General features: G+C 42.1%; 1 protein-coding gene across 2 annotated transcripts in view; it reads right to left on the bottom strand.

Moving 5' to 3' along the window:
- The window catches only part of mor (SWI/SNF- related protein mor), a 126,030-nt gene that overhangs the window by 46,486 nt on the left and 61,650 nt on the right, over positions 1-17,894 (bottom strand). The window contains exons 5-8 of one of the 2 annotated variants that reach the window (XM_068360677.1): positions 14,227-14,429; positions 13,812-14,017; positions 2,825-3,035; positions 2,342-2,559 (exon numbers count right to left, since the gene is read on the bottom strand). In XM_068360677.1, coding sequence (XP_068216778.1) covers positions 2,342-2,559; positions 2,825-3,035; positions 13,812-14,017; positions 14,227-14,429 — 838 coding nt within the window. The remainder of the gene's footprint in view (positions 1-2,341; positions 2,560-2,824; positions 3,036-13,811; positions 14,018-14,226; positions 14,430-17,894) is intronic. The other variant, XM_068360678.1, reaches the window with a different exon arrangement.

Raw genomic sequence — 17,894 nt, 5'->3', positions numbered from 1 at the left:
CTGGAGAGCGCTAGCGAGCCAGAAAGTGCTAAAGCGCTGGTGAGATGGAGAGCGGTGGCAAGCCAGAGGATGCTTAAGCACAGGAGAGCGATTGCGAGTTTGAGAGTGAGGGCGCGCAAGAGAACGGCGTTGCACATAAGCGTGCTGTCGTGTAGGAGAGCACATGAGAGCGCTGATGAGTTGGCGAGAGCTGTAGCACTGGTGACTGCTGGCGAGCTGGCAAACGTTGGTCCTTGGACTTTCGAGAATGCGCTGGAGAGCACCGGCGAGCAGATCACTGGGGCACTGGAATGAACTGGCAAGCAGGCGAGTGCTTAGTCACCAAAGGGCGCTGAAGCGCTGAAGAGCTCTGACGCTCTGGAACGCGTTGATGTGCTGGAGGGCACTGACGAGATCCTGGAGAGCGCTGGCGCACTGGAGGGCACTGGTGCACTGGAGGGCGCTGGCACACTAGAGAGTGTTGGCATGCAGACAAATGCTTAGGAGGTGCAACACGAGCTGGCAGGTGATGAATCGGTGACAGGAACGGTGAAGGCAGGTCAGCAGGTCGGCGTGAAGGTTGGACTGGAACCGGGATGTGCCCTTTGGAAGGGCAAACATCCACCAACAGGGATCGCGAACAATCCACAGAAAAGTCCAGGATCGAAGTCCGAGGACTAGCTGCAGTGTCGTCAGGAAAAGGTCCAGGAACAGGGGAAGATCGAGGGCCTAAAGACAACTGAAGCAGAGGCTCCTCTACGCAAGACGGCTGTGAGGATGAGGCTGAAGATATGAAGTGGCATCTTTTCACTGATGGTGAAGGGCCACCTCTAAAGCAAAGCGGAGGGTGAGCTCTGCGTCGAAGATGCCCTCTAGGGGCCAGTGGATCAGCATGCTGACCTTTAGAAGCAGAAGAACTCCGCAGAGGAGTCTTTGTGAGTGAACTCCCCCGAAGAGGAGAAACACTTGCAGGAGAGACCGAAGAAAGACTAAGTTCCCCCTCGAAGGATATGCTGGAACAGGGGGAACAGAGTCGGCAGCAACAGTTAGCGAGTCTGAAGGTGCAGGGGCGTCAGCAGCAGTCACAGAAGACGCCTCAGACACTACTACGTCGACACACGACAGAGGATCTACCTCTGAAATCGACGATGGCTGCTCACTAGTACCACGGATGTTAAGGCAAAGCAAGGAGTCCTCGGAGGGCAGACCCATAAGCAACAAGGACGACCATACCTGTACAAAAGGAGACAGAGACAAGGCCTAACCCAGGGAAGAGGTGGGGTTGCTTCGCTGGGGGCAGCAACACCATTTCTCGAGGACCGGGGTTGGCCGCAAAATAAAAGGTCTACGCTACTACTCGATGGTCTCCCGGAAGGGATCGAACGAGCAGGAGCTTCGGAGGAAGGTCGGGAAGTGGAAGAGGAGGTCTTGGGTTTTCCCCCATTAGAAGAAACCTTTGAAGGAGAAATATCGTGCTTTCCGCAGGGCCAACCTTCGAGTCCAGGGCAAGTACACATGGTCGCAGAAGTAAACACACACACACTTATAAAAATGAAGAACACACAAAAGCATTAAATGGAAGTCCAAATAGATGAAGGATGATGAACGGCAACGACCGTACACTATCCAAGCCAAAAGCAAAGTGAGCTAAATTACCGGTGTGTGAGCGGGAGCGGTAGCAAGCTACCACCCCCCAGGTAACTAGCGGAATGGGTGCTTAACCCTCGCTAAATTTTAATAGCTCATCCTTTCAGCTTCGCTAAAAGTAATAACCCTTAATAAATAGCGTAGGTTTGTATTCCAGTTACGGAACAAATATCTTTTACAGTAGTCTTAAACCTAAAAATCTAAATTAAAGGTTTAAATTCTGTGAGTGGCAGTTTACCATGAAAGCATTAGACTGGATAATTCCACAAATTAACTAATGATTGCAATATGGTTTAAGTTAATTAAAATTCAAGAAATGCATAGAAAAAATTAAACCTTACAAAATAAAAAAATAAACTGGCTATTAGCTAAAACGTAAGTATACTGAACTTTAACATTTTCAGACTGTAAATACTGTATATAAAATCCCTTTTATACTTTATTTGAGCACCAACACCTTTTCCAACCAATTTCTGTTTTCCCCATCAAATTCAATAAAAAAAATTTATAGTATAACACCAATCAAACTGTGAGCTTACAACTCTAAGTCAATATTATTTAATATTTTTCAGCATATAAAACAGTACTTTATAAAGAAAAACATAAGTAAACTATTCAATCACCAGTGTACATTTATAACTCATACCACTCACAACCACCATTTTAATTCTTCATGCAACTGCTTAACACTTCTAAAATGATGACTGCTACGAACCTGTATGTGTCAATCATGAAATTTCTGTAGGCAAGATATATTTCAGGAGTTTTTGATTTGTTCTTTCCATTGAAGAACTCTGGCAGTCCTCTTTTCTCAATGGCATGGATAGCATTGTAGTCAAACCATGCAGCATAACTCGGAACAATGATGTGGTGGGTCTGATCTGTTGCTGTGTCCTCCCCATCTGGAGTTGGCTGCAAATCAAAAACATGCATCTATTTTTGGGTAATTCTAGCCACAAAAAAGAGCCTTAAGTGTATTACTATGTACATTTTTTCATAATACAGTATTCCAAAGAAGCCACACAATGAAAATCATGACAGAGGCAAAGTTTACTAATATAAAAAAACCCAGAATTGTACTTTCCATTAATAGGACATGCAATTCTAAGCTAGTTAAATTAGCCTTTTTATCACAGCCATAGTAAAATAACCATGAATTTACTTAATAGAAAAGGAAACTTCAAGTTACTTGAATTACCTGGCCCTCTGGTTTTTCGGTCTTCTCGGCACTTTCTTCATCTAGGTCCATGTATGTGCCAGCTTTACTGGGTTGAATCTTAGAGCTTGTTGTCACTTCAGTAACTGTTGGTTCTGCAACAGGATCTTCCATGTCCCTTGTTAAATCTTCTTCCTCTTCATCAGTTTTTATCTTCTTCACAGGTTTACCCGGGGTAGCTGCACCGCGGGCCCTAAAAATACAATTCACATTATTGTTAAATGCATTACAAACGGCATAATAGCTAATCTACATCGATAATTTAATAAGATAATTCAGTTCTTATGTAATTGCTGTGCCAACCCCATACATGTGCCACTGATAAAGTACTTTGTAAGGAATGTTGAAAAGTATCTTCATTGGCTTGTTAAGGCAATAAAACCCATCATAATATAAGGATAGATTACCAGCTCATGATTGAAAGAATTTACTTGAATATTTTACATGATGTTTTTCAGCCAACCTTCAATAAACAGGATTAAAGTAATCAAATCCTTTAACGAGTAAGGTCATGTTATTTGTTTTAAAAAAATATATATTTTTTTCTTATTCTTAAATCTATCTAAGAAAAAATTGCCACCAAAATGTTTTTCCACATTTTTGTGTTAAATCTTCTATATGGTATGTAAGTTACAAAACCTACAATTACAGTATCCTTGTCAATTCTAGTCACTAATCTGATAAGATATTAGTGTTTGTCATTTACTGTCCTTTTTAGTAAATGGTAAAATAATTAAAACTATTGCCGTCAATTTATGACGAACAGCGAGGAAAAATATAACTTCTTCACAGTAGCAAATAAATGAAATGACACATATGCCTTTCCTGGGTATATACTACAGTATACTGTATGTCTTCAGATCACACAAGATGAGTTCAAAAAATACATTAATTAATTTCCATAGAAACTTGGAAACAAGGTTATGCTTCTATCATTTATGGAACTCAAATCTTTCACAATCTGGTCTTATTCTGAAAGGGTTTGAAGTAAAAAAGGAGTTTGTGACTTTTTCTAGGTATATCAAAACCATCGGTTGACAGGATTATCAACAAATTTTATTAATATAATTCATTATATTGATATTTACCTTTTAGTCATCATGCTTTAATCACTGAAACCACCAGCTTCTAACAAAAAATCTAGAACATATTCAAACCCCCTCTCCCTCTCCCATCTGCACTTGTTGTGAACCCCAATAGACTCAATATGTGATGCCAGGAGTGAACACACCACAAACACCTATTACAGTGATCCCTTACCATATCATGGTTCACCTTTCATACCCTCAGTAAATCACTGACTCCTCTCGATATGATTTGTTTCTGTGACTGATACAAAATTATATTTCTTTTAGATTACTGTATAATTATTTCAAAAGTAAAAATAAGCCTTTTTCCATAATAATGAAAAGGAGATGTCTCATAAGAGTGGTCTTGTGGAAGATGTTGATGTGTGGTTATTTGAGTAGATCTGGTCATGGAGGGGTTCTCTCGAAAGATCTACTACAAGTTGCAGAAGGTCCGGAAACCACTCTACCTGATGTCATATTGGAGCTATGAGGATCACCATTAGATTTTTGGATGCTCTGGTTTTGTTGAGGTCTCATCAGACAGAATGGGGGAAAGGCGTCCACGTTGATGTTGTTCCACCGTCATTGAAATGCATCCTGCCAGAGCCTGAGGGTCCAGGACTAGGGAACAGTACAACAGGAGCCTGAAGTTCAGGGAAGTTACGAACAGGTCCACAGTTGGGGAACAGTCGGGACTTTGTTGGCTAGCAGAGGATTCAAAGACCATTTGGAAACCACTATCTGATTTGCTCTGTTCAGGTTGTCTGCGACAACATTCCTCTCCCCCAGAATGAAGCGAGCTGATAGGGTCACCGAATGTTCTTCTGCCCAGCCCATCTTAATTTAGTATCTCTACTGCAAGATGGCATAGGGGCTGCAAAAAGGTACCGCCCTGTTTCTTTATGTAAGCCACTACCGTGGTGTTGTCACTCAACAGCATTGAGTGAGCTACTGGTGGAACTGTTGGAGGGCTAGGAATGCTGCTCTCATCTCCAAGAGATTTATGTGCTGGTACCTTTCGGATTCGGACCAAATGCCTGAGACCGTGTGATGCAGCAAGTGGGCCCCCATCCTTCTTTGGATGTGTCTGCGAAGAACATTAAGTCCGGAGGAAGGATGAGAAGATACAGTCAAACCTCTCGATACGAAAGAATCTGCTTACAAAATTTTCACTCTGCGAAACGAGATGCGAAGAATTTTACGACTCGCATCACAAACAATGTTTCGGACAATGGAAGGAGGTACGGTGTGAGAGCCCAACTGTGTCCAAGACTGACTTTAAAATTCGCACCCCACCAGCCCGTAAAGTCGCTACCATCCTCCCGTGCTCCCATTGATTATCTCCCTACTCGGATGCTAGTTACCACCATGAGATCCTGCTCTCCTATTGGTCAGCATCTATTGTATTGTATCCCATCATGCATCTCCACATTGGAGTTCCTATGTCTTTTAGTTTCGGCAGCGGTATCATACGCATTGACTTGGTGTTTGTGATTTCGCTTTTGTAACAATTGTACTGTACCGTGTGTGATGTTACATTACATCATTAGCCATGGGTCCCAAGAAAGTCGCTTATGTCAAGGGAAAGAAGAGAATACTTCCCATGGAGATGAAGATGTTCATAATCAAGAAATATAAGGCTGGCATGCGGTTAAGAGTGCTCGTGAAGTAATATGGCCAAAATCCGTCTACGATAGGAACGATCCTGAAGCAGAAGGAATCTATCAAAGCAGCAACACCTTCTAAGGGTGTGACTGTTTTCTCCAGCAAGAGGAGCCCCGTCCACGATGAGATGGAGAGACAACTGCTTGTCTGGTTAAAGGACAAAGAAATGGCTGGAGACACTCTCACTGAAGCGATATTCAGCCAGAAAGCCAGCGCCATTTTCGGTGATCTCGTGCATGCTCAGGCCGAAGCTGATGCAAGAGAAGGAACCTCCAAGCAGGCACCATCAGAGTTCAAGGCTTCTCGTAGGTGGTCTTAAAAATTTAAGACGCTCAGGCAGTCATTCGGTGGTGTGTCATGGGGAGGCTGCAAGCTCAGACGCGGAAGCGGTCAAAGCCTTTGTTACGACATTCGATGAGTTGACTGTCCGGGAAGGCTACAGTCCCCAGGAAGTCTTCAATTGCGACAAGACTCGGCTTTTTTGGAAAAAAATGCCTTGTCGAACGTACATCATGGTAGAAGAAAAGAGGCTACCTGGGCATAAGCCTAAGAAGGACAGGCTTACCCTTGCACTCTGTGCAAATGCCAGTGGGGATTGCAAGGAGAAACCCCTGCTGGTGTATCACTCCGATACTCCTTGAGCCTTCAAAACCCACAAAGTCCCTAAGGATAATCTTCACGCATTGTGGACAGCTAATGGAAAAGCCTGGGTAACAAGACAATTGTTCATCGAGTGGATAAATATTTTTTTCGGCCCGATAGTGAAAAAGTATTTGGAAGAGAAGTGCCTCCCTATGAAATGCCTGCTAGTGCTGGACAATGCCCCTACTTACCCTCCTGCCCTCAAGGAAGATATTGTAGCAAAATATTCTTTAATAAAGGTTCTCTATCTTCCACCAAACACCACCCCTCTCCTCCAGCCCATGGACTAGCAAGTGATTTCGAATTTTAAGAAGCTTTATACGAAATATCTCTTTAAAAGATGTTTCAAAATCATTGAGAGCTCAAACCTCACCCTTCGTCAATTTTGGAAGGAGCATATTGATAATGTCATATGCCTCAAAATCATCGATCAAGCTTGGCAGGAGGTTCCGAGGTACACCTTGAACTCTGCTTGGAAGAAGCTGTGGCCTGATTCCGTCTCTGCAGGAGATTTCGAGGGCTTCCACACAGACCAATTTGAAGCCGATTCCAAAAATGTTGACGATCCTAAACCTGTTGCACAATCTGAAGTTGCCAAGATTATTACACTCGGGAAGTCCATGAGTCTGGAAGTTGATGAGGCCGACATTGATGAGCTTATCGAGGAGCACCAAGAGGAACTTACGACGGATGACCTGAAGGAGTTGGAGACCATGCGAGTGAACATCGTTCAGGAAGAGTAAAGTGGGGTGAGGAGGATGACCCATTGACAACGGCAGAAATTAAGGAGGGTCTAGATGGCTACTTTAAAATGGTGGCTCTCATAGAAAAGACACACCTAGAACAAATTCTCACAGGCTGTGCACTTGATTACTGTAATGAAGCTTGCTCGAGATTTTTCAGGAAAATTTTAAGAAGCAGGCAGAAACAAGATTCTTTGGAAAATTATTTTAAAAAGAGGCCTTCGGTAGAAGCAGACCAGGCGTCAGCTAAAAAACCAAAGAAAAGTGGCAGTGATGAAGAAAATAAGTAGCGTAATTAAATTTAGAAAATACAAAACGTAAAGAAAAAAAATTAGAAAAAGGAAAAGCCGTTTTTCATCCTCGCTCTCGGACATCGCATCACTCCAAAGGTAAGGTTCCATATTTTTGTTACTGTATTTTAACTGTTTGCTCTAATTAAACACTCCTTTTACCGGTTACCAATGGTTAATTTATTATCATATGATCAAAATACAGTACTTTTAATACATTTAGTACTGTAAGTGGTGTGGATCCTTTCTATAATTATTTAATGTGGTGTTTTTGTAGGGTCTGGAATGAATTAGGCTATTTACATGTAAAATGCGACTCACAAGATGGAAAAAACCACTTTATGAAAGCCATTCCGGAACCAATTAATTTCGTGTTGTGAGGCATTAGTGTATAGTCCTCTGCCACCCACCACTGAAGATCCACAACTGGATCCTGACCTAAAGGAACTAGGTCGTCCAGGGAGCCAGTGAACTGGTTCCAAATGGACTTTAACTGCCACTGCAAGGATCTTATCCTGAGGTGGCAGTTAGGAACAAGACGAATTAGGGAGGTTAGATGACCTAGGAGGCACAACCACTGACAGGCTGGTAGATTTTCTCGTCTGAGGAAGAACCAGCAACTTCTCTCAGCCAGTGTACTCTTTGTCTGATGGAAAAACTTTCTGAAAGTTGGTGTCTATGATCATACCTAGATAAACCAGTTTCCAAGATGAAAGCAGCTATGACTTCTTGATATTTATTAAGATCCCCAGATCCTGATAAAACTCGAGAAGCATGTCTTGATGATGAAGAAGGGTCATCTCCGAGTCTGCTAGAATCAGCCAATCGTCTAGGTATTTGAAGAGACAAATGCCGTTCTTGTGAGCCCAGGATGACACTAAGGCAACCACCCTGGTGAAGACCTAGGATGCTATCAAGAGACTAAAGCAAAGAACCTTGAAATGGTAATGTTTGTTCTCGAGTATGAATCAGAGATACTTCAAAAGACAGATGGATGGGGATCTGGAACTATGCATCTTGGAGATCCAATGTGCACATAAAGTCCCTTGGTCTTACTGCCTGAATAACCGTGTCTGCCGTTTCCATCCTGAACTGAATTTGTACCACAAACTTGTTAGGGGCAAAAAATCTATGACTGGTCTCCAGCCTCCAGATGCCTTTTTCATATAAAGAAAAGTAAACTGTAGAGGCCTGGAGACCCGTCTAGGACCACCTGGAGAGTGTCCTACAACATGGTCTGGACTTCGGCCAGGAGGGCCAGCTCCTTTACAGATCCCTTTGTATGGAAGCTTTATGGAATTGGATCCCGAGTCGGAGAGAGAGATTGCATGAAGGGGATACGATACCCTACGTCGATCACTGCATTGGTCCTGGGATCTGCCCCGTAAAACTGGCCCCTCTGCCAGAGGCGTTGCAGGCATCCTCCCACTGGTGGACTGATGAGAGGATTGCCCTCCCTAGCAGGAACGGCCACCTTGAACATCCCCTCTACCACCTCTCTTTCTTCTGAAAGTTTTGGTCCCTTTCTGGCCCTTGGACTGAAAGGGCTGCTTAGTCACCTTTGATGATCCTGCAAATCTAGAAGTCGAGGGAGAAGATTAGCTGGACTGATCCTTGGGGGGCTAAAGAGCCCTCCCACAAGGCCGAGAAAAGTCATGGCTCTGCGGAGGAGAGAATCCTTGGAGGATTTTCTCCACCCATCAGCTGCTCTCTCTACCTCTTCTGGATTGAAGAGAGAGGATCTCTCGAGGGTCGAGTTCAGAAGGCGAGTAACCTCCATTTTTGGAACCTGCCTGTGGAACCTTCCAATCACAGTATATACCCCTTCTCTTGATAATTACATTCGCCCACAGGTTGACCTCATGATGCGAAAGGAACTCTAAAGTCCGGGTATAAGACAAGAGGAAGGATTCCAGGGACCGTCTAGCCGAATCCTTGGGAAGGTTCTCAGATTGAACAATCTGGCCCAACGACCCCTAACCATAGGTCAAGCCAAAAAGAGGTATGCATGGTGTACTTCGCGCCACTCTCAATGTTGAGGAGCTCAGATGACGAAAGGAAGACCCTCAACAAAGCTAGTCTCTGAACCAGGACACCAATGGTAAGGGATTCTACCGAGGGGTCGAGAGTCAATTAAGGATGAGGCTCGTCCTGGATAACATGGTACTTCCTCTGCATTATGAAAGGAAGTGGAAGAGATTGAGAAGAACCTGCTCTCAGAGATCTAGAGATGCCAGCTATCTGAGAGATAGCCTTTCTTCTGGCTGCAGTCAATCCCTTTGACCAAAGGAGGAATGCACTGGTCTTGGGAGGTTTCTGGATGCCCAATACTTGGTCCAGAAACATGTCCTTGCATTCCTGTGGAGCAGTGCCAGGATCAGACATGTTACTAAAGAATCTCATCCAAGCAAGGACTTGCCAGAAGGCGTGTTTTGATTCCTTACACTCCTCCTCGTAGTGGAACTTCGGACGTGCTGCCTTTGGGAGGTACTCTTCATCAGTGTCCAGATTGTCTACCTACAAGCTTTCATCTATAGAAGCCTAGGGTAGGTCAAAGTCATCAACTGGGACTTGAGAAGGACCTGTTTCAGGAGATCCCCGAGCCAGTTTCCGCCTTTGAGCTTCCCTCGCCGCCTTTTATCCTTAGGCACCGCCTTAGAGTCCTTGGACTCTCTCCTTGGAGGAAAGAGCGCCTCGAAGATTCAAGTTTTAGAAGCCGCTTGTGGTTCCTTAGATTCCTGAGGCTTAGGAACAGAGGATTATTCCTCCTCAGGTGGGAGACCGGACGTTGGTCTGGAGGAACAACCTCGATAGGCTGAGGTTGGAAGGGGTGAATAGAGATCTCCCGGGGAGAACCTGAATCCCTACTTGTGCGAGGTTGGACGATGTCCACGTGAGGTGGAGTAACAAGTGCCATCCTCCTGCGCTTAGCCATTACCCTTTCGCCCAAACGAACTGACGTTAAGGGGAGAGATCCTAAGGCTGGTACAGTTACAGTCTCTCGATTGTCCTTGGTACTTGGTCGAGATGAAGATGACCTCTGTACCAAAGGAACAATACTACTCTGTGCGGATCTCCTCCTTGAATCAGAAGGAACCTCAGAAGACGACGAGGTCAACTTCTCCGTAATACTAGGGGTAGACCACGGTTGGCACGGCTGTGAAGGGGAAGATGGAAGGCCCCTACCAAGCGACTTCTGAAGTGTATACACCTAGGTGTCGAACCAGGAAAGAAGATCCCCGACTCTTGACAAATCTGAAGTCTCCTTCGGGAGTCCTGGAGGAGGAGAATGCTGTCTGGATTGGCGTTTAGAAGGACCAGCGTCTCTAGGAGACAATCTCTTGGGCATAAGCACATGCTCCTTAGTGATCCACACAGGACGGTCAGGAGATGTTAGCGTGATCGTATTGCTCGCGATCGTGTCTAACTCACGATTGTGGTCATCTAGATCTCAATTGTTTACTCGTGATCGTGAGGCTTTTGATCAGGAGAGTCGTGTTTGTGATTGTGAGCGCTCAGCTCGTGATCGAGAAGAAGAACATCTGGAAGACGAGCACCTAGACCGTGATGACCTGCAGTCTTTTTGGCGCGAGCGCTTTGCGCTAGAGTTAGAGCGGTATTGGGAATAAGATCGCTGAGATTGCGAGCGACTCCGAGATCCTTTGAATGCCATAAACGACGTTTGGAGAGTGCACGTGAAGCTCTTGAATATGATCGTCCAGAAGGACGAGAAGGTGTTGTCTCTCGTTCTGGCCATCGGCGAGCAGATGGAGCGCTGGCCACTGGAGTATCATTCTGCCTAACGTCTGCAGGATGGCGAGAGGACTCATCATCAGCAGGAGGCCGTTGGAGGGGTGAGCGGGAACAGTCAGCTCATCCACATGTGGAAGGGGCAGGAAAGGGTGAGAGATGGACTTCACACATGTCCAGGGCGAAAGATGTTGAGGCCATAGGAAACAAATCTCTCGTCGCACCACGCTGAAGGAGAAACAGCAGTGATTCCTTAGAAGGGTGAGCAGAAACCCCAAAGGACGGCCAAGCATGAAGTACATCTGCAAGAGAGAGTGGCTCCTCAGCAGCTGGAGGTGAAGATGCAGCAACAACTCGCCCCCGTACCCAGGGGTTGCCAAGGAGTTATACGGTTTGTGCTCCTACTCGCCTGTTCCCCTTGAGGAAGACAGGCGAGAAAGAGCTTCAGGAAGAGATCCAGGAGTGCAGGAAGCAGAAGTCTGAGCTCTTTTCTTGCAAGAGGAGGACCCTGGTGGAGAAAGATCTCGCTTAGCCGCCTCCTTCCTGCGATGCCCAAATTTCTCCCACTGGGAGACAGGCCACTACCTACACTCATCACAGGGCAAACCCTGCTCGTAACGACGCACCCGCCAGGCTGAACACAACAGATGGGGGTTGGTCTTAACCGACGACATGAAGTTGCCACACGGGCGACCTTCCCAGTCATGACACGTTCGCATGGGAGCGTTAAGAAGATAAGCACTTGCACCTGAAAAGAAAAAGATAACGTAAAGCAATTCATGAAAATGGCTAACCCTCAAGAGGGAGAGAGCGGAGACGTCCATTCTCTATCAGCCAAAAGAGGAAAGTCAGGCACGTCCAAGCTGTCAGTGGAGATAGTTGGGTGGGGTACCCACCCAGCCAACCTCCTACCTATTCAATACAGTGGTTAGGTAGGCTTGCCACCTCACACTTTTTAGTCTATTGGCTAACTTCCAGCTTCACCAAAAGAATATCCATATAAATAACGAAAGATTTTTTAGTGAAGGAACAAAGGGGAACTTAGTTCAGAATTAATGCCTTAAACAGAACTCGCAACACCTCTTAGATTTCACAAAAGAAACTAAAGAAGATAAGAGCTTTTGAAGCTTATCACCATCACAACTAGATTCATGGTGGTGTTGGTGTTACAATTGTAATCATCCTCACAAAGTGTCCTTTTTGAGCTTTCAAGTTTTAATTTTGTCATAATTTTTAATGCGTTGCATCAGATGTGTTTGAGACATATCAGGATCACTTTTTTCTTAGGGGAGTCTTTCCTTTATATATGAAACAGCCTGCCCTGAAATCATAGAAGATTACTTTTCTAAAGGGTTCCTTTTCCCAGCATTTTGACAACAAAGGAGCTGAGTTTCAGAATTTTGCCTAAAAGAATTTGTCATGGAGATGGTTTAGAAATCCACGACCAACCCAGACCATTTGAAACTATGTTCTGTCTCCACTGGGAAAAAGCCCATCGTTCTTATAAATTATGGAGACTACCCTGACCAGAGTAAATTCATAGTTGGGGTTCTTTACCTTTGCACCCCGACCTCCTCGACACTGCTTCCAAGTGTTCTTTTTCCTCTTAAAAACTAAAGTACTCAGGGTTTAGTTCCTTGGCTGAGAAGGCAGAAATTGTTGCCTTCTATCCTCCCTTCCAGATCTAAGTTTATTTCAACATTGTCCCACAGACCTCAGCTTATACAGTCCTTGGATACTTTTTAGAATTTACCAGAATTGATTTTTTCTTCCACAAATAACATTTCGTAAGCACAATTTTGTTTTCTTATGAAAAATATCTAAGTTGTAATACTAACTTATATTTATCAAAAAAAATTTGCAGTGCCTCGTGAAAAAAACTTTCAATTTTCTCAGACCTTTATTTCAATTAAATATTTCCTCACAGACCTCGGTTTACTAAGATAGAGTTAAAGTTGACCAAATTTCCATTTTTCTTATCCACATATAACTTAGGCTGAATTTACAGTAATGCTATATTTCACTGTTTAGAACTTTGTTTACTATCTCATCCGATCTACAAGGGAAATCTATATGATTGCTTACATCTTTATATTGCAGAGTTGCTATTGAAGTTATTGTGTTTATAATCATCCTTATGGACAATCTGTGCATTATTACTAAATTGAAGAAAAACTATGCACATAGTATAATAGAAAAGGAATGGTATGGATTACAGTACCAAACAAAATAAGAAAGACAGTAATTGTGATATCAACATGTTATTTCTTCAGGATGGCTAAGATATGCACTGGAAACAAAGGCTTTAAACCTTCGTTAACATATACTTTCACTAGCTTAAAACAAATTTACTTTGATTATCATGAAACTAATTCTTAAAAATATTTGTTTTATTCCCAATTTAGATGAACTGTGAAATGTTTAATAAAATTTAAATATTATTTAAACCCTGAGAAATCTAATAAATTTCTTTTCCAATGACTGGTTTTTTGTTTAGATTGGTTTTTCAGTCATTTCTCATGGACTTCTATAAGGTCAAGTAAAAAGGTGTGGTGTTTTGTGGATTAAATTTCACATGTAATATTTAAAGAGCGATGTAAAGTCAGAAATCACATAATGTGAACCCCAAAAACACAAGCATAAAGCCATAAAATAACTTTACTGGAAAGTTTCCAAAATTCTACTGCCTATTCTTTTTTTAAATCCTAACAATACTGTACAGTACTTGGTATTCTTTACACCAGGAAAACTAGAAATAAAAATGATGAAAACAACAATAGAGCCAGACAAACATTTTCAGCTTACTCACCCCTTTCTCTTTGTACGTGGAGATGGTGGTGATCTTGGTCTCTTCTTTGCTTTTTTCTTTTTATCAGGATCACTCAGGCCCATAGTATCATCTACACTCAGACATCCACGATGCTTCTTTTTGGTTCCATTATCATCAACTTCATAGTCCTCCTCATTCATCCATTCATTGTAAGATTCCAAATCTTGCAACCAGTTAGCACAAACCTGAGTCAAAATAAAACTATTGTAAAACTAAGAGTATCATTTATTAAGTTTTCAAATGAACAAAAAGGGCACTGCTTTCTCAAAAAAAAAATCTTTTCTCATAGGAAAGGAAATGTGAATCTCTTAATTTTCACTTTCAAACAATAGCTGAATTTCCTTTTCTCAAATTTTAGAAAAGCACAAGATAAACCAAAATAAAATTTGCATACCTTCCACTGGCCATCAAAGAACTGTGGAGATTCTGGGGGATCATAATCCAATTCCACACCTGAGGCCCAAGAATCATAGGAATCAGGCATATAATAGAAATGAAAGAGTATTTGTCTGTCTCTCCGCATGACTGCCCTGGCGAACTCATCATCAAGAGGATCTTGTTCATCATAAACAACATGTGATGCTTCTTCTTCCTCTTCTGAAATAATAAATTTATTCTATAATTACAGTTACCATAAAATTAATGATAATGGTTGTAGTGAAATTTCCTATAATACAATACCACCAATTAAAAAATCCAATAAAACATATAACTTTTAAGTTTCATAACAACAAAGCATATTTTTAAAGACTACCATTTCACCATCCTCATAAAATCATTTTTTGCTAGTTCTACAGTTCTTCCTTTTACAGCATAAGACATAAAATGAGTTTCCCACTCTCCTCTTGTACTCCTTCCTGAGCTCCCCTCCTATAAGGTTTATATCATCATCTACCCCTTTTTCTCCACAATTTCTTGTGCCTTTATACAGGTTCTATCTTGCCACTTCCGTATTTCCTACTTTCATAATCAATCCAAATTGTTTTTCTTAACGAGTTATACTAATACCTAGACCGAAATTGCCTTGTTAGCATACATTAATTGCCAAGTAAGACTGGCCCTATCAAGTGCATTGTATTTTCTTCTTATCATTATCTTAATTGTAAATATCCTGTCAAAAATCATTCATATCATAAAGGATTGAGAAAACAAATCCCACTCCTTAGACATATAATTCCCACAAGTTTGGACCAAATACAGTACCTTCTTTTTACATATTAATCTAGAAGTCAAGTGGTGTGAGAGGATGACCTAGATGATAAAAGGTTTAAACATGGGGCTCTCCTTTTGTGTATACAAGGAACAACCAAATTGAGAAAAATTCCATGTGCCTGATATGCTTTATCAAGCACATACAGTATTTGATAAAAAGGAATGAAATACCCTATTTCCTGTGTCATAAGACACTACAAATAGTAGGATGCAACTTTAAATCCACAATTCCTTGTCAGCAACACTGTTTTGATTTATTTCGGACACTGTAACTTTCTTATTTTGGTTGTATTATGAAATGTTCGTTATTATCAATTAGCTATATCCCAATTTTATTACATATAGTACTGTATTCATATAAGAAACCACTAACCAGTCGTAGTTTCCACCACAACTACACGTTTACTCAAAATGTTAGATCCCAGATACTCCTAAGAAAGTAGTTTGAGGTAAGTACTCCGTGTTGGAACAAATTTATATTATTGATCAAAGAAGCCTAGAAATTCTTTTAGGTGGAATACTTTTGCTACTGTAGTTATACTGTATATGTTACTTCAAGTCTAGTTACTTTTCTGCTAATTTGGTAAAACTGCACTCAACTATCAGTGATATGTTTTATTCTAAGGTCGTATTCAGTAACTGTCTGTCTGTACTATTTCGGAACTCGGGCAATAAAATCCTTATCAAAATATTGCTTATTACAAAATATCAACAAAATAGGATAAAAGATATATACACTGCATAAACAACTGATATGTCATAGCGTTGTCTGCTATGAGACCACTAGTTGGCATGTTTGCTTGTACTGTAGAAGCAAGTTGGCGAGTCATCAACTGATTACCAAAACAAACAAATAATTTGCTACTGTACTTTATCAAATGAAGTGCAATATAAAAATATATGAATTTATTACATGTGAATGATAATTGTAGATTTATATTTTATGTCTCATGAGTTTGAGTACTTGTATGTCATTGGTTGGGTTTCTGAAGGGTGGCAAACTCCCCTATAAAACTTTTTCTTAGTGTTAAGACACAGGGTGATTTTAGGGGGCATTTTTCAAGAAAAAAAAAAGTGCGTCTTAAGACACAAGAAATACGGTAGTTATCTATCAATATCAGATAAAAAACAGGAATATCTACATAATATTGTACTCAAAATATTAAGAGATGGATACAGGAAGCCCCACTAAATAAAAGTTTACTTTAAGCCATTGTGCCTTCATGAAAGGCCAACATTAGTAATTATTTTTGCCAAACAAAAGAAACTTGAAAATTATCTTCACAAAAATAAGCAAAAACAAGTGCTTATTTGGCATTGCACTATTTTAGAGGCAGTGAGTAGCTTGAGTGGCTATTGGGATTGCAAAACTCCTAACGCAGGGCCTATACTATTGGGAATGTTCCTACCTGACAATCTAATGACTGGGATTTGAGATGCCCTTTACAGTTTCTTATAGTGTCTGCATCTTCACCATCCTTGTGAGCTAGAGATTGGGGGTTTGGGGTAGCCTGTAGGTTTGCCTGCTGAATCATCAGCATCAATTGCCTAGCACTATATGGTCCTACCTAAGGGCTAATCATATGTATATATGGTCAGTCTCTTGGGCATTGTCCGTCTACGTCATTGTCACTGTCCTATGCTACTGCCATTCATTTCCAACCTTTAAACCAGTGATCATTTGTGATTTACCTCAATATTGTCTATCTGTTAACAAGACGATTCCTAAATTCAAAGTAAAGCCGTAAAGCCTATCAAGGGGTATAAATTTGGTTGTCGAATGAAAAATTGAAACCTGAAAAAGTAAAGCTGAAAAAGTTGGATACCTACTTCAGACAAAACTATGGAGAACAGATGACCAGTAATAAGAAAAAAAAAAAATGGAGCTAGGGTCATAGTATTACCATAAAGAGCCTTTTTCTTACAATCTCCAGTAAGGACTCTACTACGGAAATATTACAGTATAATTAACATGCCTCTAAATAGACTATGACAACTTACCTCTTCCAATTATCATCTAGAATGGCTTTCATAACACAATTACCTTATTTCTCTTATCATAAGACACTACAAGTGGTAGGACGCACCCTTAAATTAACATAGCAGTTTTCGGAAAATAAGGAGAACTGGAGGACTTGGTGCCTTTCCCGTCTTTGTTCAGAAAGGGGCTTTTTAGACATCATTGTCTTCACTGCTGTCTTGTTCCTCATAATCTTAGTTGGACAGGACTGCTGAGGAGCTGTTGGTTTATAAGGTTTGGATGTCAAAGCCATATGGAAGGAGTCCTGGTGGGACTTCCTGTATCTCTCAGCAGCATGTTTCATGTCCTACTGCTAAAACAGGGAGGTCCCCTCAAAAGAGGAGTTCCTGAGCCTGGCAATCTCGGCATTTGGGACCTGCTGGTGGACTTTCTCAGACACCACATCTCGACGTTTCAGGATGGTGTTTGCACATAAGTTCAAAACTTGATGGACAAGAAACTTGATGGTGCGTGTGCCTGAGAGGAGGAAAGTTTCCATCGCTTTCCAGGTGCATTCCCTGGAGTAATCCTCGGTTCGAACCAGGATTCCCTGGGGACCCAACCACAGATCAAGCCATGAAGTAGCATGCAAGGCATACTTCGTGACCTTCTCCTGGTTGAGGATCTCTGCTGCTGAGAACCAGACCTGACGGCTGGAGAGCCTATCTAGACACTCCCTTGGTGTGCTCTTCCAGAGAGTGATGGAGAGGATAAGCTGGACATGGCTCGTCCAAGATCTCATAATACCTCCACTGCTGGACGCAAGGAGGTGGAAGAAGCTTGGCGGTAGAGCCGGAAAGTTGGGAAGAGGAGAGCTCAGAGAGCTGTTG

This window comes from Palaemon carinicauda, chromosome 37 (assembly GCF_036898095.1).
Source record: "Palaemon carinicauda isolate YSFRI2023 chromosome 37, ASM3689809v2, whole genome shotgun sequence".
NCBI lineage: Eukaryota > Metazoa > Arthropoda > Malacostraca > Decapoda > Palaemonidae > Palaemon > Palaemon carinicauda.
The sequence above is the reverse complement of the archived record's forward strand: the minus strand, read 5'-3'. Positions and strand labels throughout refer to the sequence as shown.